Source organism: Lutjanus erythropterus, chromosome 7 (genome assembly GCF_056507025.1).
Source record: "Lutjanus erythropterus isolate fLutEry1 chromosome 7, fLutEry1.hap2, whole genome shotgun sequence".
NCBI lineage: Eukaryota > Metazoa > Chordata > Actinopteri > Lutjaniformes > Lutjanidae > Lutjanus > Lutjanus erythropterus.
The window spans coordinates 17,795,948-17,821,084 of NC_139323.1; the positions used below are offsets into that span (position 1 = coordinate 17,795,948).

The window sequence follows — 25,137 nt, forward strand, 5'->3', positions numbered from 1 at the left end:
TTTTTACTAATAACTCTAAAACAAACAAAAAGAGGCAAGTTTCATGTTTTGCAAGATTAGCGAATGAACACAACTTGGAGTTAAGCCTGATGCCTTTTGCAATGACAGCTGGTTGAAGAATTGCTCTACACTGGAGGTTTTCACTCTGAGTGCCCTCTGCTCATCAACATCTTCATCTAGGTATCAAATTTAAGTGCTTAACCATATATGGACTGCTCTTGACCTCCATATGTACCTTTTACAAAATTGAGGAAGCCTGTGTGGCACCTTGTGTTAGTCCAGCTCTGGAGAAGCTAGCTGTTAGCGAGCGTGGCTAATCCATGGGTTGGCACAGGCCCAGTGCGTGGCCATGTGTTCCTGCAGAGAGCAGCATTCCCCCAGGAGCTGCTGTCAGCACAAACTCAGGAAACAGTTATACTGTTCATATTTTTACAAGCTGCCTCTATGTGCAGCTAAAGTGAATCATAAGCTAATCACTGCCAGCTGCCCCCGGCCCTGCTCTCGCTACAGTCTCTAGCTCGCAAGCAACTCAGGCTCCAGGTATGAGGGGAATCTTTCATATGCCACATTAATCTCTGCCCTGATATTCATCTTCACTGACCATCCTGCACTACTCTGCTTTTTCCAGCCAGCCCACCCACTCCTGTCCCACCCCAGTGAGAGAGTGATTTGACCTTTGACCTGTTGATTCCTGAAGGCAGACTTGCAGGGGATTTTAAGGTGAGGCTGTCAGATTGTTTGATGGACTAAATTTCATAAATATTAAGAAGGTTGCAAGGTTAGGGAGAGTGCGGACAGATGTGTAAAATACCCCTGCATGCTGTCTACCATAGCAGATTGATGTGATCACTACGGCATGAAGATTTTGTCAGGAGGGGATGCTGTTCCATTTTTAAAGTGATGAGCTAGATGGTTAATGAGACCTCACTCTTTGCTCACTGAGCACACAGCTCGGTGACTTCAACTGGAGTGGCTCGGTGAAGTTTTTTGTGAGTAATATGGGAAAGCTGATGTCATTGAGGGAAAAGCAGATTTGTTTCAGCATTGAAGTTCATGACTAAACTGATCTTATGTTGAAATGCTACAACAACAGATGAAGAATGGTATAAAATATGTATGACACAGTGTACTACTGCCGACTCACGGATATAAAAAGAGTTTGGTGGGAAGAATCCTCCTGGGTTTGTCATAACACCCCAGATCAAAAGCGGGCAGCTGTAGACCTTGTTGGAGGCTCTGTGGCAGCCTGGAAAATACCCACTAAACTAAAGCCTTACTGGAATAATGTAAATGCAACTAGCGAGATATTAAAAAGACATTATGGAATATGTTACTCCAAACAACTGTGCTGTGATGTATCTAGGAAACACTGAGGAGACTGAACAAAGACAAAACATATATCTGGCAAAAAATCCACTTGTAACCAGCAAAAAAGCTAGAAACTGACCAGAAACTGGTATAAAGCTGAGCCTCTAGGGAGCGAACAGTGGTGAGAGATTGTTTGGGATATCTATTGAATAGAAAAGCTGACATACAAACTAAAAATATCTTCCATAATGACTGCGAAAAAATCATAATTTTGATGAAATATGATGACAAAAAGTGATTGAACTGTTAATGACAACAGCACTCAGTAGCTAGCAGTGGCTTTGTGCACAGCATTTGGCAGAGACCGGTTGATGAAGAAAGATGGTAAATGAAGCTGTGAAGAAGTTCTTGCCAATGCTGAATTATTTTTTTGTTTAGGTGTGGGACATGTAATTTCAGATTCCCAGTGTTTCTTCCTTCAAAAAATAAAATGCTGTGGTGTATTCTTTTTATTGCCTCTATTAGAGAGACCATGTTTTCGCTCCTGTATGTCTTCTGTCTGTTTGGTGGTCTCATAAACGTATGAATGGATCCCATGAAATTTAAAACACGATTTTATTTCAGTGGTCATCTGAATCTGGGATTCCCATTATACAATCAACCAGTGGTGGAAAGTAAGTAAGTGCATTTATTCAAGTGCTGTGCAGTAGAGTTTAATACAATTTATATGTCTTTACTGCCCCTGACACGTGTTTCTGTTGGTTTTTTCAGTGTTGTATTGTTTAGTGAAGTGTTGTATTGATGCTCGTGATGCTCTGTCTAGAGACGAAAATCCAGATTATGGATTACAAATACATTTATTTTGCAATGTCATTACATGTAACTAGTTACAATTTGCTGAGGGTGTTCTTGAGATATCAAGAATAAGATGACTTGAAAACATAATGTCTGTAGCCGTGGCTGTTGCTGGCATGGAGCCATGAAAAGGCATACAGTCATGAATATGCAAAAATAAAAATTAGGCAGATCAGTCCAGTAGTATGCAAGTTTAGCTGCGAACAAGCCTCAAAAAGATGAAAAGGGTGTCCTGGACTTGACCCTGAAACAACACAAGTCCAGACAAAATGACTTGCATTCAGGTGTGTGTGCATGTACATTGACTGCAACTATAATCCAGAAACATTTCCACAAGTTGATACAGTCTTGTTGTGTTGAAGAGAAGCTGCCCTTGGAGTTTTGGCTTTTTGTGCTGAGGCGTGATGGGATGGAAAGAAGATTCATGAGCAGTCCTGCTCTGCTCCTCGTCCGTCTTCTTTCACCTGTAGCGAACTGTCCCACCAGGGAGTGAGGATCAGATCATGTCCTCCACACACCCTATGTTCTCCACAAACACCCTCTGCCTCCCCTCTTATCTCCCCCCTTTGTAGCCGACCATTAAGCCCCACTGATGGATGACAGGGGCTTCTTTGGCGCAGACTGGTGGGAACACTTCTGGTTCTGGTTAGCAAGCTAAAGCTGTGCTTGAGAGACAGACTACAGCATCCTGGCTAAAGCTAAGCTAATGCTAAGCCAGCCCCTCAGGCCCCAGTGTGAAGAGCACAGCCAGGGCTCAGGATATTTTCGGGGCCCTTAAAGCTTTCAGTAAGATAACTGCTCTAAACACAAAGGATCCGTCCTTAATCACCATAAGTCTTAGAGGAATATTGACAGTAAATCATCTGAATCTTTTCTGTGAGTTAACCGTTTGTGTCGACGGGCTAATTTAAGACTACGCATTTCAAACCCAGCACCACAAAATGAATGACTGACCACATGCTGCCATGAGCAACTACCTCAAAAATGTTTTTGTTTGGGTTGGGAGATTGACGCTCATTTTCTGGATCATTGTAGAATGATAATGGCTGGAAGACAGTGTTGAGTTACGAGCCGTGAACACCCCCCCCCCTTCAGAACAGGAACTCTTAATGTAGCTCTGTGCTGTCTCTGCCGCCACTCTAATTCAATTAGCCCGTGTCAATCACTGCTGAGGTATCAAACCACCTCAGACTAATATTTGCAGAGGGGCTCTAATACCAATATGCAGGTAAAAGGCGGTGGAGTCTTCCCTCCGCAATTATATAACCACATATGGCTGAAGCAGTGAATGACAACATTTACCACCCATCTCTCTGTGAGCACAGGCCGCCATGTTGCAACAGCCATCTCTATGAGAGAGGCCTTGCACACAGACTCGCTCACACACATGCACTCGTGCCACGCCGATCGCCAAATGTATTTTAACTGGCATATTTTAATATTAGCTTCAGAAAAATGACACTGGTATTTACAAAGTAAAAGGAGTCTAAATGGCCCATTTGAGCCAGAGTAAACACATTTAGCTATGAGGTCAGAGGCTGCCACACTAGAGGCAGGTTAGTTTGATAATTTTGTCAAAATGTTTAATGTCCTGCTAAACCGTTTGGGAAAAACAAGTGCGGCACTGATATTGACTTTGGCAGCAGCCTGTATACTCAAGGCTTTAAACATGTAAATCAAATGCTCCATCTTCAGGCAAATGTGAGTAGACGTTTCATGCCCGGCTGGTTGCACTGTAGGTCCCTGCCACAACCCGCTTTTTGACTCTTTGCCCCACCCTCCATCCATACCGTGTGATGAACAGATAGGGCACTACAGTGTGTGTGTGTGTGTGTGTGTGTGTGTGTGTGTGTGTGTGTGTGTGTGTGTGTGTGTGTGTGTGTGTGTGAGCATTTATGAGTGCTTTTAGGTCAAACATCTTGATCTGATGAAATCCGTAAATGTGGAAATTGCTGCAATTTTAATGCAACTTTGTCATCATGTCACAAGTATGTAGGAGCTTAAGGTGCACTCTTAGAAATAAAGGTTCTTCCTGAAGGGCCTTGGTTCTACCCAGAACAGACCCAGAAAGACTTTGAAGAAAGTCTTACAAAGAACCCTTAACGATATCTAAGGGTTTCATTAAGAACCCATTTCATCCTGAGAACATTTTTGAACTGTTTTGTCAAGGGGTTTTTGTAGCACAATCCGTATAAAAGGATTCGTGGTAGAACCTTCTGGGTGGATTCTAGATGAAAAGGTTGGAATAAAAAGGTTCTCTGTACAACCCCTTGAGTGTGTTGTAGAGAAAACCCTTGGGGGATAAAAAATATTATTGGTAAAATCCATGGAGTGGGTTCTAGTTAAAAATCATTTGAATATAAAAAGGTTCTTGGTAGATCCCCTTGGAGGGTTCTAGATGAAACCCTTGGCACATAAAAAGGTTCTCGGTGGAACACCGTGAATGTGTCCAAGAAAAAATCCTTGGAATATGAAAAGGTTCTTGGTGGAACCCTGGTTGAGTTCTAGATAAAACCCTTGGAATATAAAAAGGATCTTGGTAGAAGCCCCTGGGTGGGTTCTTGCTAGCACCTTAGAAGGTGGAAAGGTTCTGGATAGAACCCCCAGAGAGGGTTCTGGGTGGAACTACTACACCGTAGAGGGGTTCTCTATAGAACCTTTCAGAAGGACTCTGGGTGAAACCTTTCACAGATGTTCTAACCCTTTATGTTGAGTTCTAGGTAGAACTGTCTGAAAAGGGTTTCAGGTGAAACCTTTAAAATGTTCTCTTACCAACCAAAGAACCCTTTATAGTTCTAGTTATCATCTTTATTTCTAAGAGTGTGGGAAAGATATACATGTACACAGGAGATTACTTATATGTCACGATGGACGCTTAAGTTACATGTGCAAGCACCCCTAACCACTCACATACACCCACACATGTGTTCAGATGTTCCTCATCAAGCACCCAAAGGAACAAGCCCACATCTCACAACCAATATGTCACCCTGCCTGTGTAACCGCCGTTACAGCATCCCCTACTCAGGTCCTTTTCACTTTCCATTCCGCTCCTCGCGCGGGTAATTGTGCATGCCGCCGAGAGAGAGGCACTGAAACCGCAAGGTAATTTCAACAGCGTTCTCCTCCTGCTTTCAAGGCTTGAAACAACACATCACCTTCCAGATGCTTCCAGGCCGGCCTGACGTCTCTGAGCGGCGGCTCGAACGTTTACATGCAGGCGGTTTTGCCGCGCCGGCCTGTTGCACTGTTTGTGCTGGAAGTCTGCTGTGCCTCACACCCCCAATCACACGCAATCATGTGTGTTTCCTGGATTACTATATGTAAACTCCTCTCACTCACTCACACACACTCCCACACACAGAGACACACATGCATACACGGCTCTTAGAGTAAGAAAGCCATCAAACCTCATTCTGTCACAGGCCTATGCTGTATATACTCCCATAAAAGCGTATATACACACACAGACACCCAAAGAGAAGACCACAGAGTTAAAAGAAAAGCATGTTTACGTAACACGATCACTTTTGTTACACAGGGTTTATGATGCTTGATTCCATCCACTCTTTCTCAATGTTATTAAACTGTAAAAGACTGTTTTCCTTCTCTACCTCCCTGGTTTTCGGCACATTGTTTAGTACAGTACACACTGTGCCTCCTGACGACACTGGGCCTGTGTAACTCCACTCTGCTGGCTCTCTGGGGAAATCATCGGCACTAATAGGAAACATGCTGAGCCTCTTACACACACACGAAGAGCAACACAGATACATGAATAGCATTGTCCATTTCTGCTGAAGTGTCCTTGAGCAAGACAGCTGCACTTCTGCGAGCCGCAGGTTTTCCATGCACCCTATGATGCTCTCTAATCTAAGACGCAGCTGTCTAAAAATGTGTTTTAATGTGTTTCATTTATCTTCATAACAGTTAATTGATTTCTTCATGAAATCTGAAACAAGACTGAATAGAAACTAATTTTCTGCTTTGCCAAAGATGTAGCAATGTTGACACAGTTACTAAATAACCTGAAATTATGTTCAGTTTTATTGCTTTCTCTTTAAAAGAAATCCCAAGTTGAACTTATTTAAACAATTATCAGGCAGATGGATCATCTTTCAAGCTGGTATAATCTACTGCAGTTCATTGTTTGTATTTGATGTGTAATCCCTCAACAAATCAAGGACCTAACAGCATGTTTGACAGTTTATAAAACATGAATACTAGCAGATTAGAACAACATGAGCTGTTACCTCTGCCAGTCAAAAGCCTGGAGGGGAACATGTGATCATTTGCATGCGCGCATGACCAACTGACGTTAGCTTGTCTACGGTTAGTTTCACTCACTATTGGACAGATCAGACTAATTTTTGTGCACATTCATAACTGTGTGTTTAAGGACCACTGTGATTCAGAATTTTCGAAAATAACGTTCTTTTTTATGCCTCCACACCGGCGACAGCCAGGGCCAGAAGCATTATGCTTTAAGGACATCCCGTTCTTGTGAACATGATATCTCAAAAACGCCTTGAGAGAATTTCTTCAAACATGGCCCATTTGGACTTTGGAGGATGAATTGATTAAATTTTGGTGGTTGAAGTTCAAAGGTCATGGTGAAATCAAACACATTTTTGGATATATCTCAAGAATTCAGATTATGACAAACTTTAATGCAAATGTCTAATTCTAGCAGTGCTGGAGAGTAACTAGTTACATGTAGTTAAATTACAAAATAAATGTGATTGTAATCCATTACAATTTTTGAGAAAAAAGATGTAATTAAATTACAGTTTCTAATCAAAATGTTGGTGATAATAAGTGGGTTACATCCAGATATCTTTTCAGGTTGCTTGGCACAGATCTGCACTCTAACTAAGTGTACTCTTCTAGTTTGGTAATGTTTTCAGAGAGAATTTGTTAATTCTTGTAATTTGAGGATAAAACAAATCACAACATAAAGACCAAACGATGATTTTCTCACACTGCTTTGACGGTTTACTCTCATTAAATACGTGAATCATGTTCAGCCAAAAGCGTTTGGTCATCGCGCTGACGTTGTCGTATCCAGTGGAGATTGGGGACCTTATGAACACTGATTTTAGTGCCAGAAATAGAGCCAGTGATGTGTCACGTTGACCCTGTGCTGACCAGCATGGCCCCTCTTTCCATGAGCGATGTCTTAGGGGTTGTGGAATTGAATTTGTTTCCAGTGAGACAGCCAAATAGGTTTGTCAGCAGGACTGAGAGGCTCAAACTAACATGATCTAAGTGGACTCGCCCTGTTTTTCTGCCTTGATTCAGGATGATAAATAGGTGAAAAACAATGGAAACACAGTGGGTCAAAATCAGTGGGAGGATTATAATACTATCAGCGTGATTAATCTAAGAAGAAAGTTCAGCTGACCTGTGTGTGGTTGTATAGTTATGAGGATACTCACATATTCAGGCAAGTGGGTCAGAGATCCAAAGTCAGTTTTTACTTGCCCCTATACAAATTGTCCTATTTATTAGCAGTTATCAGATAATGCTGTTGACAAGCCATGTTGGTGTAGTACTGCCAACACAAGTCAGTCCACAGTGGATGGCTCCATTTTTTTTCCAGCATTATATGTTGTTGTAATCAGTTTTGCCATTACCAGACTTGGCTCAGCATTCATGTTTCGTAGGATCACCCAGCACTGGGACGTTTCCCAGGGACAATAAAAATAGCACATGGGACACAAAGATATGGTGACTGGGACAATCCTTCAACAGTAGAGAAACTCATTATTGGAAATAAAAATTCTAATTAAGTATTTATTATGAGATATCTTGTGTCTATGTAAATTTCCACCAACATATATACCAATCAGAAACAGGACTGCATTTGCACTTAAGTTTGCACTGATGCATTCATTGAACAAAGAGTGATAAACAACAACTAAAGGACAATGAAGCCTGATTTTGGCCAAAGACCAGTGGTGATTCCAATGTCTCCAATGTTGAACTTCCATGGCAGAAACACTTACTTACTGAAACAGTATGTTTTTCAGAAACTCAGTGTGCCTTTGAAAAACGAACCAGTTTTTCCATGTTGCTCTTAAACTTGAACCGAACTGTGCAATATATCGTTGGGAGTTTTGCCCACATCCACCCAACTACTTCTCGGATAAATGAAATGTTCGTTTGCACTTAAACCCAGAAACCACTGCCATTTCCTTGCAAGTACGTGCTCAGTACTTCACATGTGCAACTCTCAGATATGAGAAGGAAGCGAGATGACTCACTCCTTATACTTCCATCATCAACACTGGAAAAAACAATATTTTTAATTCTTTTGTAGTTGGTTGCTCAACATGGCATCATCTGCAATGATTTCTGTTTTGCTTGAGACAAAATGTGAATATGTTGCTCTTATTCATCTTTATCCATTTAATGTTTTTGGTAACTTCAGCATGAAAAGTCTGACCTTCCCAAACTGCGATGTCATATGACTTTACCTCATTTGAGTTTACTGCAGAGGCCAGTCAGAAGAAGCTTTGGTCATGTGACAGGACTATGACAAAGCCTTACGTAACTATTCACAGAATTTTCCACTCATTAATCAGGGAAATGTACACTTTTACCAGTTTTAATGTTTATATTTCCCACCCTTCTGGCACATTTATGATTTTACCTCCCTTACCAGTGACCCCAAGTATGACACATCTGCACAGCTGAACACATCCATGTTACACATTCACAGAGGACTCACCCGTCTCTCGTGCCGTCCATGGTGGCCAGCGGGGACAGGTGGTGAGGGCTGCCGAGGTCCCGGTCCAGTCGGTGCTGTCGGGAGGGCAGGTCAGTGGTGGAGGCGGGGGCGGGGTTGGGGGTGGGGGAGAGGAGCTCCACTGAGGCGCTGTGATGGGGGGTGCTGGAGCCAGTGTACAGGCCTGAAAGACAAACAAATCTAATTCATTAAACGTGCCAAATAAACTCGAGGGCCCTGCACTCCATATTTCCTTTGAGCAAATTAAAAGCCATTTCATGGCAACGGCATTTTGTTTTGACAACCTTCATCCTATCAGAGAGCTTTTTAAAAGACTATGTTCTGTGTGTTTCTGCTGTTTGTAATTTAGGATACATTGTTTGTGCAGCCACGGGGATTGGCCTTGTTTGTCCTTTTAGCTGTTTGTTCTTAATACACTATAATAAACTAAAATGTTACATATGTTTGAACAGTAGGGCATCTAAAAGAGGGAATAAGGTTACTGAATTGCCTCTGTTGTGTGTGTGTGTGTGTGTGTGTGTGTGTGTGTGTGTGTGTGTGCGTGTGTGCGTGTGTGCGTGTGTGCGTGAGTGTTTGTGCATGCTGACACTCATGGTTATGGTTATGAGAGTACATGCATGTGTATATATGTATATATGATGTATTTAGTGCATGTGCAGGTCTGCATCAGTCCTTTCTTTTAAACTTCTTTAAACTTGACACAGCTGGAACTGTGCAGAATAAAGAAGAGAACGGGATCATTTCCTGACTCTATTCCAAAACTTCCAACATGTCTTTCACTATTCAATCACTGAGTATTTCTAAATCATATTTGATTAACATTTTGTTGACACAGTGGTCTGTTGTGGGGGGGCTTTATTCTCTACTGAAGCCAGATGCATGTTGCCAACATTTTCTACTGTTTCAAGCTGTGGACCTCAATTAAACACTGATCCATTTTTGCTATTCAGAATGCACTGCACACCAGGGCTGCAACTAATAATTACTGTTGATAGATTAATGCTTTGTTTTCTTTCAGTTAAAAATGCACATCTCACATTCACAAAGCCCGTGCATATGTCTTAAAACTTCTTGTTTTGTCTCACCGATGGCTCATTTGCCATAGATATTCATTTAGCAGAGCGTGAGTATGTGCCTTTTATTTTGAGAAGCTGGATTGAGCTAGTTTTCAGGAATATTTTCTGATCTTACACAATCTTTGAAATTACAGTCAAAATTGATCAATAAGATAAATGGAAGTTTTAAGGCCCCATGTGATGAAGGAAAGTTTCTGTTCGTAGCTGTTAGTAAGTTACTAAGTAGGCAGTTTTTTGTTTTTTTAAGTCTTTGCATGACCACATCACAGGTTCACATGATATCAGGGCTGTGTACTAGCAAGAATCAATACAATACATATTGAGTTAAGAGTTACAATTCGATATATTGTGATATGTTGCAATACTGTAAGCAAGGTGCTATAGTGCTATATTTAAATCTGATTTTAGGAAAACTGTCATGGTATAAAGAACACACCACCATATGCATAAAAAGTAATTTTAAAAAAGTTTACTTTTTCATGTAATCACAACTGAAGATGAAGAACAACACTGCTATCTAGGGGTCAAAATAAACCACTGCCACAAATATTTTCATGCATCACGAATTAACACAGTTTCACAAAACATAGTATTGCAATACTCAAGTGTATTGATATTTTTCTACCCGCCTACGTGATCTGGTTATGAAATACAAACCAAACAAACAAAAGTGTGAGGCTGCAGCGCTTCCTTTTAAACTTAAATACTCAAGCAGATTCCAACAGCTAAAATGTGAAATGACATGTGTATAAGAAATTAAAGATAAATTCTAATAATTTGTTATTGAAGTCTTTTAATTTGAGAGGCTGGATTAAGTTAGTTTTCAGGCATATTTTCTGCAACGCGTGTTCCCTGAAGTGACGGTCAAATTCACCAGTTTAAAAAACATGGAAGTTTAAAGGCCACATGTGATGAATAAAAGTTGCTGTTAAGTAGCTGTTAGTAATGGTTTTTGCAGTCATTGCATGACAAGATGACAGGTTCACATGATATGATTATGAAATACAAACCAAACCAATAAAAGTGCAAGGCTGAACCACTTCCTTCTAAACTTTATACCCGAGTAGAGTACAACAGCTGAAACATAAAAAAAAATGTGTATGAGCAATTTAAGATAAATTATAGTGGTGTAATTCGTTTATGTTTGACCAAAGACACCACAAGTACGATTTTTACTGCCTGAAAGCACAAAATTACCAGAATACATCTGCAGTACTGATGACATGGCTGTTGATTACCACCAGTGACGCAAACTAGGGCTGCAACTAATAATTCTTGTTTATAGATTGAAGTTTTGTTGTTTGTTTTTTCAGTGAATAATAGCCATCACAAGTTCACAAAGCCCAAGGAAATGTCTTAAACTGATAAAATAAGTATTTTCTAATTTGAGAGGCTGGATCCTGCAGTGAATTTTCTCTGAAATCCCTGTTAATTTGTCACCACATTACGCATGTCTGCCAGTCTTTGGAGCTGCACTTGCACATATCATTCGACAAATCCGCTGTAATACATCTGACCTTCCCATCAGCTCCTCCCATGACAAGTTTCCACTGGTTTAATCAGGAAATGTTGTTCCCGAGAGACTTGTGACAAGTCATAGTGACACCGAGTTCTGATAAGAGAGGCTCCACTTGTTCTCCCAACACAATAAATCTGCTCTCTCCATCTTCTGCTCCGTTTATCGACTGATTTCTTTCCCAGCATCCAGCGAGGACTGTCTGGGGCAGTTAACCAGTGACGAGAGGAGAAGACAGGAGGAGATGAAAGGAAGAGAAAAGATCGGTGCTCCTGGTTTTGCCGTTTCCAGGCCCAGCTGTTCTCAAGTGGAAGCATGCCGAGGCCTGATCTGACAGCACTCTGAAATGGTTACAAGCTTGATTCATTACCCCCAAATCATCAATCACAGACCTTAAATGTTTTCCCCTTTAGCCCCAACATCTGCTACCAGACCAGCAAAACAGTCGACAAATAATGGCCGTGATTGCCTCAATTTCATCGCTAGTTCCATGTGGAGCGAGAGGGGATCTGGTGGCACTCTCTTTAAGGGTTAGTAGAGGATTATGTTCTGAAGATGTTGTGGATTGGCTCTGAAATGTTTCTGGTCGAGTTCAGGAAGAAAGCTCTGTGTGAGAGGGAGATGGAGAGGTATATCAGCCATTCAGCGTAACAGCAGGAGCATGTAAACCTCGGCACTAAAATAATGATGAGTCCTTCCTCTGGTTAATCAGAGAACACTCTAATTACGCTCTATAAAACAGAGAGGGGCTTCTCGTAAGTCTCGCTGCAGCCATGTGAATAAGGGCAGACTTAGAGCCGGTGAACAGGAAAACAAGTTTAGCTCTGACTGGAAGCATGACTCATTTTCTGCTCCACAAGTGTTAATGATGGGATGGCTGCCCACTTTGCCCCACCTTCTTCTCATGCATCCTATTGAGCCTGGAACAAAGTGAAGCTCATGTAAATGTGAGATCCTGCATGCCAACCTGCAACATCTTTGCTGGCCTTGAATAGCATCCCTGAACGCTTTGGCATCAGCCCACGAGCGAGCTCCTCCGGGCTTTAAAACATTTAAAACAAGAGAGCAAGCAACATCCACTCAGAAACAGAGGGAGGCAGAGGGGAAAAAGCCAAGACTCAGAGGCCTGCTTCGACATTCAAAGACAAGTTGAGCGTTCACAGTCGTCAACGGTGCGCTGGAGTTCCAGCAACAATAACAGAGAGCAACGGGGAGCCTGGACGGGGTACAGGCAGAAAACAAGGACAGATGTGTCCATAAACTGAGGAAGCTGCGGGGCAACTCTCTTGTCTTTAAGATTGTTAAAGTAATTCATTTATCCCTCTCTTGTTCCCGATCCAAAGTCGTGTTGACATTTGCTGACGGTCAAATTCATCAATTAGAAAAATGGAAGTTTAAAGGCCACATGTGATGAATAAAGGTTTCTGGTGGAAGCTGTTAGTAATGGGTTTTGCAGTCTTTGCATGACAAGATGACAGGTTCACGTGATATGCTTATGAAATACGAATCAAATAAATAAAAGCACAAGGTTTTAACACTTCCTTCCAATCTTAAATAACTAAGCAGAGTCCAACAGTTAAAATGTTGATATAAAATGTGTATAAGCAATTAAAGATAAATTATAGTGCCGTAATTTGTTTGTGTTTGACCAAAGGCGCCGTAAGTATGATTTTTACTGCCTGAAAGCACAAAATTACCATAATACATCTGCAGGAATGTCGACATGGCTCTTGATTACCACCAATGACTCGGTGATTGCTTTGCCAGGTGTTGGGATTTCTGGCGGTCAGACCTCACTTGCTGGCCTGTTCTTCTGTTTTGGAACAAATACTCCCTGACCATCGATATTTTGAGACATGGCCAGACTCTTGCATTCTCATTCTGAATTGCTCAACCACAGAGAATGGTGCTGCTACCGGTGTCACATAACAGGTATTGCATGCATATATTCTAGCATGTTTTCTGAATATTGTGAAGGTGTCAGGAGAAAATTAATGTGGCTTAAATAACAGCATTTGTTAGATTTGTAGTGGAGATGTGCTCACTCATCTTAATGCAGCCGACATGCTGTAATATACATGTGTGGCTGTGACCAGTGCTGCTAAATATGGCTGTTACTGTCTGTATTCCTGTGTGCTTTATGTGGCACGTGCATGTTAATCTGACCAGTACAGATATATAAATATCTGACACTGACCGGCTGGTCACCAGTCATGGGTGATCAAGCTGCAATCAAGCCAGTACCGGTCACCAGTTGATCGGTGCATCTAGTATTTGTGATTCAAAATATAAAAAAAGTATTTTTGGACATTTTGTGTTAAAATGAGTAGTGTATAGAGCTGGGTATCATCTAAAATATTCTGATAATAGCAGTATCCTTACAGTGACCAATGGAGTATTTTATTCAGTTTGAATATTCTTTTTATGAAGAATGCTTGCGTTGATTTGCTTTGACCAAAATTATAAAAATAGCTATTTTTCTAGATTCGGGTACCAAAAGGATTGAATACAGGCATCATTTGACCGGAGAAGTTTCAATATTACTTGGTACTGGGTTATTTCAATCGATAAAAGGTGATCCCCAGCCCTAGTAGTGTACAATATTAACTTAAAACCAGCTCAGTATAAACAGGGATTCAAGCAATGGGCAGAAAAGGGAACTACAGCTTGGCGTGCCTTTGAAAGAAGAGCTGGAGAGTTTCCAGAATCTGAGACAAAAATATGACTTGGGGACACATGAACTATCCAGGAAAAGTCTGTTACTTCACTACATTCAGGGTTAGAAGTGAGCAGTTACAGCAGCAGTTATCTGACAGATGTCAGATGTGGAGCAGAGAGTGAGATGTGGACAGAAAGGGCAGAAAATTAATGCATGTGCTACAACAAACACCAGGATTTAAGGTCAGAGAAATGGAAAGATGAATAACAATGAATGGTTAATGTATTTCCTGGTCTGATTTTTCTGTTATTATTTAATGTTGCAAATATAATTTCAATAGAGATAGTGTGCAATGCATCATACTCTCACGGGAGAGGAAAATGATCTGTTGCACATTACTCAATCAGGAACTGCAACGCTAGCAGAATGCCTGTTGCTATCTAGCTACAGCACACTATGCACAAGATGTCCACCAGAGAGGAAAAGGTGAATTGGCAAACATAATATTATCAGTTTATCTCATCGTCCATTCTCCGTACCTCACCTTTCTTGGAAAAATTATCCAGATGGCCATAACTGAAATATTGATATTCTAAGTACGATCATCATTTACTGTAACCTAACAAATATCAAAAACAGACCTTTCATTGCTGCATTACCTTCAACCTCTGCACTTTGTCCATCCAAATTAGCATCTCTAACACTCACTTAAGCAGTCAGGATCCCACAGTTTTCTCATTCTGTCTGCTGATGCCTAATGTCTTATTGTCTGTAGGCACTTCTGTCTTCTTAAAGGCTCAGTTTTTCAGTTTGGCAGCTAATAAACACTCACTTCTGGGTTCTTTACCCTGTTGGTGGTGCACTCGACCACACAACAGCTTTTTTGTTATTTGCTAGCAGATGGAAAGTGACAAGACAGCACCTTCACACAGTACAAGTCAGTGGTGAGTGATGAATTGTTTCCCCTCCAGAGTGGGTGGCATTTAATTACGCTTTACAATGTCTCTATAATGATTTAAGAGGAAAAAACATATGGAGGGAACACTTAGAGACCAAAGACATGAGATGTTGCTGCTGACACAAGTATTGGATTACTCAAAGCCTTCATAAGAGGTTACATTATCAGGGTGTAAGGTTACAGAGCAGCATGCTGTGTGCACCTGTGAAGATGTCTTGGCCCAGTCCAGGTGAGCGGCCATCTTTGCCGTTGTAGAGGTGCTGCTGTGAGGAGGTGGAGCTCTGGAGGTGCTGCATGGACAGACAGTCACTCAGGACGTCCTGCTCCAGGTGAGGACAGGGCCGGAGCTGTTTATCAAAAAATGTTAGAATAGACAGAAAATGTTTACGAGAAATGATGAGTCATTTCAAGAGAAATCCATCTGGTTTGCAACATTACACAACCTAAGAACAATACACAGCTCCAGTTTTGTCTATTTGTAGATTGGACCCTATGTGGGGTGTGTTTTGTTTTCTCTTTTTGCAATAACGTGATTGTACTGTTAATTTGAAACAGTAACTCAGCAAATGAGAATACATTCTCAGTCAGGGGGAACCACGGGGAAGATCATACACTCCTTTTTGAGTCACGCGTTGGCCTCGGACACTGCGGGTAAGTGATCGATGTACCAACTCAGAGCCAACGTGAGATTGCTTCTGTTTCTCTCACTGCCAACAGTAATGGGGGCAACTGAAGACACATTTCAGCTGGAGAGTCGATCACACGCCACACAGAAGAAATCTAAACCTAAGGAAAGTTGTATCAGTTGAAGAAATGGGACATCTGCTTTATGGATCAGTGCAACAGCTGACCTCTGTTGTATACATCAGTGGATTTCTCTGTAATAAAACATTACAGCTGCCGAGGTACACACCAGGACTGTACTAACAACCACGTCTTTTACTCATCAGAATTACCTTAAAAAAACCTGCAAATTCAAAACAGGGATGGCAACAGGACTATAGCTGATTATCAGAAGGTAGAAAGACATTTCAACATGTCAGACCAGCAGTGTGTAATACAGCATGGTGTGCCAGAATCAAGACACTGACTCAAGAATCGGGAATCTACTAAGGGCTTGATGGCATCTGCTTTGACTCTGATATCAGATAAGCAGCAGTGGATATGATCTGCTATAACAGATCTAATTTTCATCCACAAAAGCCTGATTTTAGGCCATTCTTCTGTTCAATAGACCTTCATTGTTCTCCACAAATTAAGAAAACACATCAGTGAGCCACAATTTTACACTGGGTGAAATATTCTTAATTATGCTGAACAAATATCCAGTTATTTTAATCCCAAACAACATTGCCATTTAACATCTAAAATTTTATATAATTATTAGAAGTTCAAACATTGATTAAGTGTTAGACCAGATGTAGAGACCGTGTATAATGATCTCTATTATTCTTTAATTTAAAGGGTTTAACTGATATACATCAGCAAAACTTTGTCAGCTGGTTCAGTTAAGGTTTAGGTAAACTTTTTTGTCACATATACAATCATACAAAGTGCAACGTAACAGAGCAATGAGATTCAGATACATTTTACCCACCCTAGCATTAGGAGCGGTGGGCAGCCTTTCTGCAGTGCCTGGGGACTAACTCCAGTTCCAACCCAGTGCATTGGTCAGGGTTACTGACTGGAGATTTTATGTTTTTGATTCTCCCCGCAAGCACGGGGAGAACATGCGAACTCCACACAGAAAGTCTGGAGTTCAAATCAGGAATAAGTCCCAGGAACTTCTTGCTGTGAGGCGAAAGTGCTAACCACAGTGCCATCATGCTGCCTTCAGTACATAAACCTGGCAATTACTGTCTGTCCATATTTAGGACAAACTAACTTCTAGAATTTCTATGTAAGAACTCATTTGTAACCTCTTGTTTGCAACCTCTTCCATGCAGAACCTTTCACTTAAGCAGCATGTCACTGCATGGTGTGGATCGACTCGACTTGCTTTTTAAAAAAAGATTCTCCACTACAGTTAGTACCTGGTAGTTTATTTGGCATCACCTCAGTCAGAGTTTCAAGCAAGCAGAGCCAGTGCTAAAACTTTACATGAAAACATTACAGACTACAACTGTTTGGTCGCGCAACAACCCCGGCATTTTTTAATAGCCAAGTTACCATCAATAGCGACCACAACTTTTTAGTCACTCAAAAATGGCAGCGCCGTAAATCCACACTGTGGTCTACTGATGAAGTGCTGAGCTGTTATAAAAGCAGAGTGGATCCTTTTGGTGTGTGTAGTGATTGAGGCAGCGGAAGGAAAGTAGAGGACAAGCTGTGCAGTGAACGTGTAACTCTGGCAATAAATGTACAGTGCAGATTACAGCTCATAAATACTATAAAGGCTCTAGCTTCTCAAGACAAAAGAACCCATGCATGTGTGTTGTTTCCCAGCTGTTGGAATAATGTCTCTATGATGATCAGCTCCATCTAAGTTGAAGAGGTACTGTCTGCAGGAGAAAAAGAAATAGAAGTACCGAAAGCAAGTAGACTTAAGTTGTACTATGCAGTGGACAGCTTTAGTCAACACTTGCATTATAACTAGGCTAAGTTTGAACAACAGCTGGTGCAGCTGGCTTCTCATGCTGTGATATTAGTGATCTTCACTGTTACATCTTTTAATTGTAAGAAGTGATAACTTTATGATGCCAAGAGGCATAAAAACCTGGCAGTGTTGCTGTGAGTCATTTGGACCAGGACAAGTCAAGTATATCTTTAAAAGAAAGATGACAAGTTGATGTTCACCAAGGTTTTTTTTTCTCCTTCATCATTCCAGGCCTATCAATCTGCCCATCTGTCTCCCTGCCTGTCTGTCCATCCATCCACAAATCCACCCTTTGTTATTCCATGAAAATCAATTCCACATTTTGATTTTATGGTTGGACTGTGGGTGGAAACATTCTTCAGCATTATCACAACAATCCTCTCTACCCTCGATTATTCCCACGGAGTTCATCCACAGTAGTGTAATGAGCCAAGTGGACAGATAATAACTTTATCTGTGCGTGAGTTTCATCTTTTCAGACCTATCTGGCCACTGAAATCAAGGTTGATCGAACTTTTCAGTGTGGTTTTGCTCAATAGTCTCACAGCTGGCATCATCAACTTTATGATTTCACACTCAGATACCGTACGTCAGTAAATGTGTGTGTGCGTGTCCTTCTGGGGATCCTCATGAGCGCCCTGCAAAACATTCATCACATGTAATTGGGGCTCTGTTTTCCCCACAGCGACACTCCTAACAGTTTTTCTGCGGGCTGCTCCAAGAGTGGAGTAAGAGCGTTTGTTTGACATTTGTCCATAACATCTGGCCACTGGGGTATTCCACAGCACAGCTTATTAACAATGCTACAAGCACACATGTGTTTCCCTTTACGACGCTAAGCAAAGGAACACATCATCCAGCCTGCCACTATCCAGCCCCTTCCACAACAATGAGCCCTTTCTCTGTTATTTACCCGCTTCCAGTCAGGGAAAGAACAGGCTTTTGACCATGAACACGATGAAATGTGGTCAAACCTGATCTATTGTAGGAGAAACGACTCTCAAAGACACCCCTCTACCACCCCGGCCTCCCAAACCCCTCAATTAAACCAACTAGATGGATCTGTGGATAATGCACATCAGAACAGGAGAGACTACATAAAGTGGTCTGTTTGTAAAACATGTTGCCCTACCTTGAATTAAGTTGCGCTGGAAGCTGACTAAGAAAAAGGTCCTCAGTAGCTCTTCAGCAGGGCAGTGGATCTCAAACTTTTTTCAATAATGGGCTCCCTTTGAAACAATTTTCGGCCAAATACCTCCTGAACAACCCAAAACGTTTTTGGTAGAATAAAAAAGAGGTACAATACAGTGCTGTACCATCACTTTCTTTGTCACTTCTTCCTCTGTGTTTTTAGGTGTCTTACTGCTACGTTTCAAAAATAATAAATTTTCTTGATTCCTGTCTGTCATTCAATATCAAACACTGGCTTCCCGCTCACAGTGAACAAAACTGCATTTGCTGCTTTCTTCTTCTATGAAGTTTTACAGCAGTTGAGTTTTCTGCAGTTAACGATTGCATTGAAAATAGGAACACTTAAAACAAATGTGGTTTCATCAAACTTACATTTTTTATTTAACTTACCACACATATCTTCTGCAGTACTCCAAAGTACTCCATTGTGAGAAACACTGCTCCACATGATACTTAGACAAAACCACCCATATCTTTACCTTACTAAAAACAAGGAACTTGCAAATGTCAAGTGACAGAAATCTAACAAATAACTTACTTCTTGCAAGACCATTACAGGCAAACTATGCAGGATTTTCTCATAATCCCTTTCAATCATCACCCACGAAACATGTGGTGGCGACTGAGTCTGCAGAGACCCTGTCCTACACTCATACCTTCTTATTTTCTCATTATTTTGTTGTGCTCGGGATGCTTTACCAACCCAAAACTTCTGATGTGATGTCCTGGGAGTGAGACTCACAGCTGACTACCTGTTTGGTGTGTTTACAGCAACTGATAAAACCTACTTTTGCTATACTTAAGTCTTTTTATCCATCCGTTCCTCTCTTGTCAAAGGTGTCTTACCTTTCTACGCACCTGTTGCTCTTTGGCCGAGTGGATCTTGACATGTTTGCGTAGGGAGCTGGGATCTGTGTAGCGCTTGGTGCAGCCGGGGATCTGACATGCGTATGGTTTCTACGAGCAGACAGAAAATATTTCACATCAGTTTAAAGTGTGAAATACAAGTAAATTCATGTATTTTAAGGACAGAGATACAGGAAATCAAGGTGTGAGCGAGTAAAAATTAACAGAACAGTAAGTCTGAAATCTGTTGAAGTAAAGGCAAAGTTAAAGTCCTACCTTTCAGCTGAGAATGACAGAATTTGAAGTAAGAAGAAGAAGAAAAAAGCATGAAAAAGAAAAAGGATAAGATCCATTATAAAATATTCCAATATCAAATTATTTCCCTGTAGTGTTTTTTTTAAATTTAGGAATGGTCTATGTTCTGTTCCACTTGCTGTAGCACATATATCTGTCCACCTTTTTCCTCCCAGTGCAGTAATGGCTGTCTTTTCCTGGTTCTGACAACATCACTACTACACGGTTGATATGAAAACCAGGGCTCGTACAGCTTCAACAGCACTTTCAAGGTACCTAAACCAAAAATTCCCGGACTTTCAAAACCTCACTATAATTGCTACCATACATGCAATTGCAAATGCTTAGTTTTAACCATTATATTTTCAAGGTTAGAAATATGCTTGAATCTGAATATGCTCCTTGACAAATGCTTGATTTTCAACATAGTCTGGTGTTTCATATACACAATCACTCATGCAAACCAAAAACATTTTAATATTTAACATTAAATAATCAAGATCAAAACATAAAATCAAAGTTAATACGACAAACTGGTAAAATAAATGAGAATAGGGGAAATATACATAGTTTGCTTTGGAGATAAAGGAATTTTCCAAACTTGCAAGACTTCGTACAAACCCAGTAAAACATTCAGCTAATATTTAATAAGTATGGTAGGGAATAATGGGATTTTTTCTACATTTGATTTTGTGAACTAATAAAGAGTTATAATTAATCAAACCTGTCTAGTCAGTCTAGTGGGCATGTGTGCTGACAAACAGACTGGTTGTAAGGAGACAGATTAGAGTAGCAGACATGACATCTGTAAAACGTCTGCACTGTCATGGAGTTTCCTCATCATTTCACATTCTTCTCATTAACCAAGCAAATATAGCATGTAGCTAGCTGAGTGAGGGATTTTTCCCCTCACGGCAATTTTTCTTTCATCCTCAGGAATATAAGTTGGCCATTAAAGTGAAAGGGGATACACATCTTTATTAGCTCTGCCTCCATACCTCAACCTTCTCTGTAAATAAGCCATTGTTATTGCAAGGCGCTTACAGTGCCACTCATCTCCGCCATGTTTGTTTTGCCAAGCAACGCACCCAATACAGCGCAGAACCTCGAGTGAAAAAAATCAAGCACAACTTCTGTGTAGAATAAATATCATTAAAGCTTGAAAATGATTTTCCCCCAAAGTGTTTTTGGCAGCGCAGGCAGCTGGGCAGGCACAGGGAATGTCTTAGCGGGGTGTTAATGTGAAGCCATAAGCATCGGGGTCCCAGATTAGCTGTATCATTTGTCCTACTGTGGAAAGAGTGGGTGGTGGAAGAAAACCCTTAACTGATAGAATAACACAAGTCTGCATTCAGAGCTCAACTTAGGTAAAAGTTCTGAATGATTTACTATTTCGTGTACCAGAAGCATTGGTGGCTGGCCAATACGGGAACACAGGGGGGAAATATTCTGGAAATATAAATATTACAAAAAAATACGGTCAAAATGAATATCGTTTTTCAATTAAAGTCTTGCAGAAAGTGGTGAATTTCACAGTAACTTGATTTAAAAAATTATCACCCTGTGCCACTACAGCACTCTGTCTACCTGCTAAACATCACCGATGTTTTATTCTTTCTGGCTTTGTCAGTACCTGCTCATAAAGACTCCATCCAACTCTCTGAACTGAGGTAGACTGAAGGACATAAAAGTGAAAAGTTCTTTCCACCATGTCAAAGAAAAAGACTGACTGCAGTCTCACAACATAAGGAAACTGTTAACAATTTTAAAGCTCTAGTAGTAGTTTTTAAGGAAAAATATTGGTTCCATATTGTTAATAATCTCGTAAACAGAGTTCAGAATTAACTTTTTAGTCCACCAGCCAAAAGGCTGGTTAATATTCATATTTTACCAGCTCACTCAATAGATGATCACTGTTTTTTAGGCTGGTGAGTGAAACAAATCCACCAGCCACCTGTATATTTTACTAGCATTTAGATGGTGGCTAATGCTTGTAAATGAACTTAATTACTGCAAAACAGAGCCTCACTCTCAGTGAACCTACCCTGAATAAATAAAGGTAAAAAAAACTGTGTTGAAGAGTTGTTTGGAGTTTTGTTTGTACATATGGGACCTAATCAAGGGTTTCAAGACAGAGAGCATCAGATATTCAGATTGCAAAGACCTCTGGGACAAATGTTTTGATTTGGGGGAAGATAAATAAAAGTTAATTAACAGGACAAAATACAGCTCTATGGGAGCAGAGCATTTATTATCAACATTAAGATGAATTTAGTTTTGGATTTATATAAACACAGGCTTCTCTAAACCTAAATTTAGGTTAAAAAATTGTATTGCATTTCTGTAAATACCCCCTAAAAGACCTATCCAAAATAATGATTGACATATGTTATTGCGTTTGTGACTGGCTGGCTTAAGGCTGTTAGGTGTACACTTCTAGGGACCCATCACAAATTATCTTAAACAATCTAGTAGGGCTGCAACCAATGATTATTCTAATTGCTGATTAATTTCCAGATTAATCAATTAGTTGTTTGGTCATCAAATGATGTCTTGTTTTGTCCACAATCCAAAAATTCTCAGTTGACTATCATAGATAAGTAGAAAAAAAAAGAAATTATTCACATTTAAGAAGCTGGAATCAGACAATTTGGGGATTTATTCTTGAAAAAGTGCCTTAAACTGATTAATCAATTATTAAAATAGTTAGTGATTAATCTGATAGTTGACAACTAACTAATTAATTGTTGGAGCTCTACTATCTAAACATCTAGATAGTATTCACAAAAGGTGTTACTTAAAAAATGTAGAGGAAAAAAGTTCCCTTAAGCCTAAGAAAGAACAAATACCTCAGCTGAGTACATCATTTGAGGAAAACAACTTGTTTACTTCATTGCTGTGTTGGCGCGCAGATGGATGGTGATAAAGTGAGGTATTGGTGGGGTTACTGAGACATGACGAGTGGCAGCAATGGCTGACTCAACCTTTCCTTCTCTTTACACAGGTCAGAGAAACAGGCGAAGCTCTGTCTGAGCTCGCTGCTCTAATCCAAGACTGTTACGGCCCGAGCTGCGACTTGGCCTAATGGAACTGATCATTTAATGATCTGTGTCGTGTCACTGCCAGTGTACAGAGAGTGAGAATGCCACACTGCTCACTGACTGACAGCAAATTAAAGTCTAACACTGTCAAGATGTGGAAATAGGCATTGAGACTTGGACGGTGGTGCAGTTTTTAATAGGGGTGTAAAAGTGATGGCGGGATACAGTATGAGCACATAGCAGACACACATACACTGACTGGCATTTATTACTAGTTATCCACAAACTAATATTTTAATTTTGCATATAATCTAATCCCTGAATGGATTTGGTAGAAACTAAATGCAGCTTGTATCTGACACATGCAAACATTTATTGTTAATTTCATGCAGCCATCCTTAGTGCAACACAGCGACCACCCAGACAATTTTAACTGTTGGCCTGAGACAGGTTAAACATTAAACTGCTCTGGAGCGACATGGGGAGGTGAGACAGAGCAGAGACTTGGTTTCTGACCGTGTCCAGGTGAGTGCGCTGATGCTTGGCGCGGTCGCTGGAGTTGCTGAAAGCTTTCTGGCAGCCAGGGTGCTGGCACAGGTACGGCTTCTCTCCTGTGTGGCTCCTCAGGTGGATCTTCAGGTTCTCCAGACGCGAAAACGCTTTGTTACAGCCCTCGAACTGTGGAGGAGACAGCACACACACACGACAGAGGAATGCATGCACACACACAGATACACGCACAAAGACAGCCACATTCAGGCAGGTATGCACAGGACCACACATGGAAATAAACAAACACCCACATGCACGCACACACACACACACAGAAAAAAGAAATCAATCATTGAAAAGCTGGCAAATTCTGGTACAATGTGGGCTCTGTATATGTGTACGTCTGTGACTCAGAAAGAAGCTGTCCCACTCTTTCCCTCAGTCCCTTGATCACTCGCACAGCTGGAGGAGTTCACTCTACACCACATATTCACCAGCTATGGAAAAGTGAGAGACGCTTAAGAACATGGGTGGTATAATCGCAAGCATTTTTTCCATGGCTCTTGAATTACGCGGCCAATCCAAGGACCTTTGTTGAAAACCACGTCCACTTGAAAGACAGCGGCGTGCGTGACAGTACACCTGCCTCAAGGCTGCCGCTGCGGCTAAATTGCAGTGGCGGTTAATGGGCTGTAATGCATAGCATGAGATAAGTGGTCTGCAGCGTATAGTGCATTAGACTGACAGGTGACAGTGACTGTAAACAAGCTCATATCCGACCCAGCTTGGCCCATTTGATCCAAACCACTCAGCCAATGAACACCACAGATTTGTTAACACGTGAATGATTCATGAGACGTCTCGCATGTCCACTCCTGCTCTTACACAGAAAACACGGCTGATTGGTTGATGAGGCAGTCCATGTCAAGATGCCCTACAAGGGCTGCTGTGTAAAGAGTCACTAAGTGTATGGGCGTACAGGAGTATGAGAAGCTTAGCTAAATGTTACTTATATCTACTCTTATGTGTACCTGAGGTTAATCTCAATTAGGTATTCAGCAGTACGTTAACATCAATATTAGTGAGGCCTAACTGTCACAGGGTACAATAGTGAGGGGTTCACGTTGACATCCTTCACCTATGACAGGCGTCTGCAACCTTAAATAACAAAAGAGCCATTTTCGACCAAAAATTAAAATCTGTCTGAAGCCGTGGCTATTCAATTCTCTATTTTTCTCAGTCACTACAACAGCGTTATATTCTTTTTTTTGGATTTGGCTTCCTAACTGGCCTTGGGAGACTCAATACTAGCCACCACCAAAAGAGAGGTGGAGGATAGGTGGAAAAGTACAGGTGACAACAAAAAGTGGTAGGGGTGGAAAAGAGTAATAGGCTGTAGAAACTGGTGAAATACATTACAGCAAATAAGTATTGTTTTGGGGGTGGAGTTGTGCATTTACTATGACAGAACAGCCATAGAGAGACAGGAAAACCAGGAGAAAGAGTGAAGGGTCCACGCATAGCAAAGTGCCGCGGGCTGGAATCGAACCCAGG

At 41.0% G+C, this 25,137-nt stretch overlaps 1 protein-coding gene across 2 annotated transcripts in view; it reads right to left on the reverse strand.

Moving 5' to 3' along the window:
* The window catches only part of glis1b (GLIS family zinc finger 1b), a 98,301-nt gene that overhangs the window by 6,893 nt on the left and 66,271 nt on the right, over positions 1–25,137 (reverse strand). Inside the window, exons 4-7 of one of the 2 annotated variants that reach the window (XM_084722993.1) lie at positions 23,608–23,769; positions 19,769–19,867; positions 15,326–15,470; positions 8,897–9,077 (exon numbers count right to left, since the gene is read on the reverse strand). In XM_084722993.1, the coding sequence (XP_084579119.1) occupies positions 8,897–9,077; positions 15,326–15,470; positions 19,769–19,867; positions 23,608–23,769 (587 nt within the window). Of the gene's footprint in view, positions 1–8,896; positions 9,078–15,325; positions 15,471–19,756; positions 19,868–23,607; positions 23,770–25,137 lie in introns of both variants that reach the window. The other variant, XM_084722992.1, reaches the window with a different exon arrangement.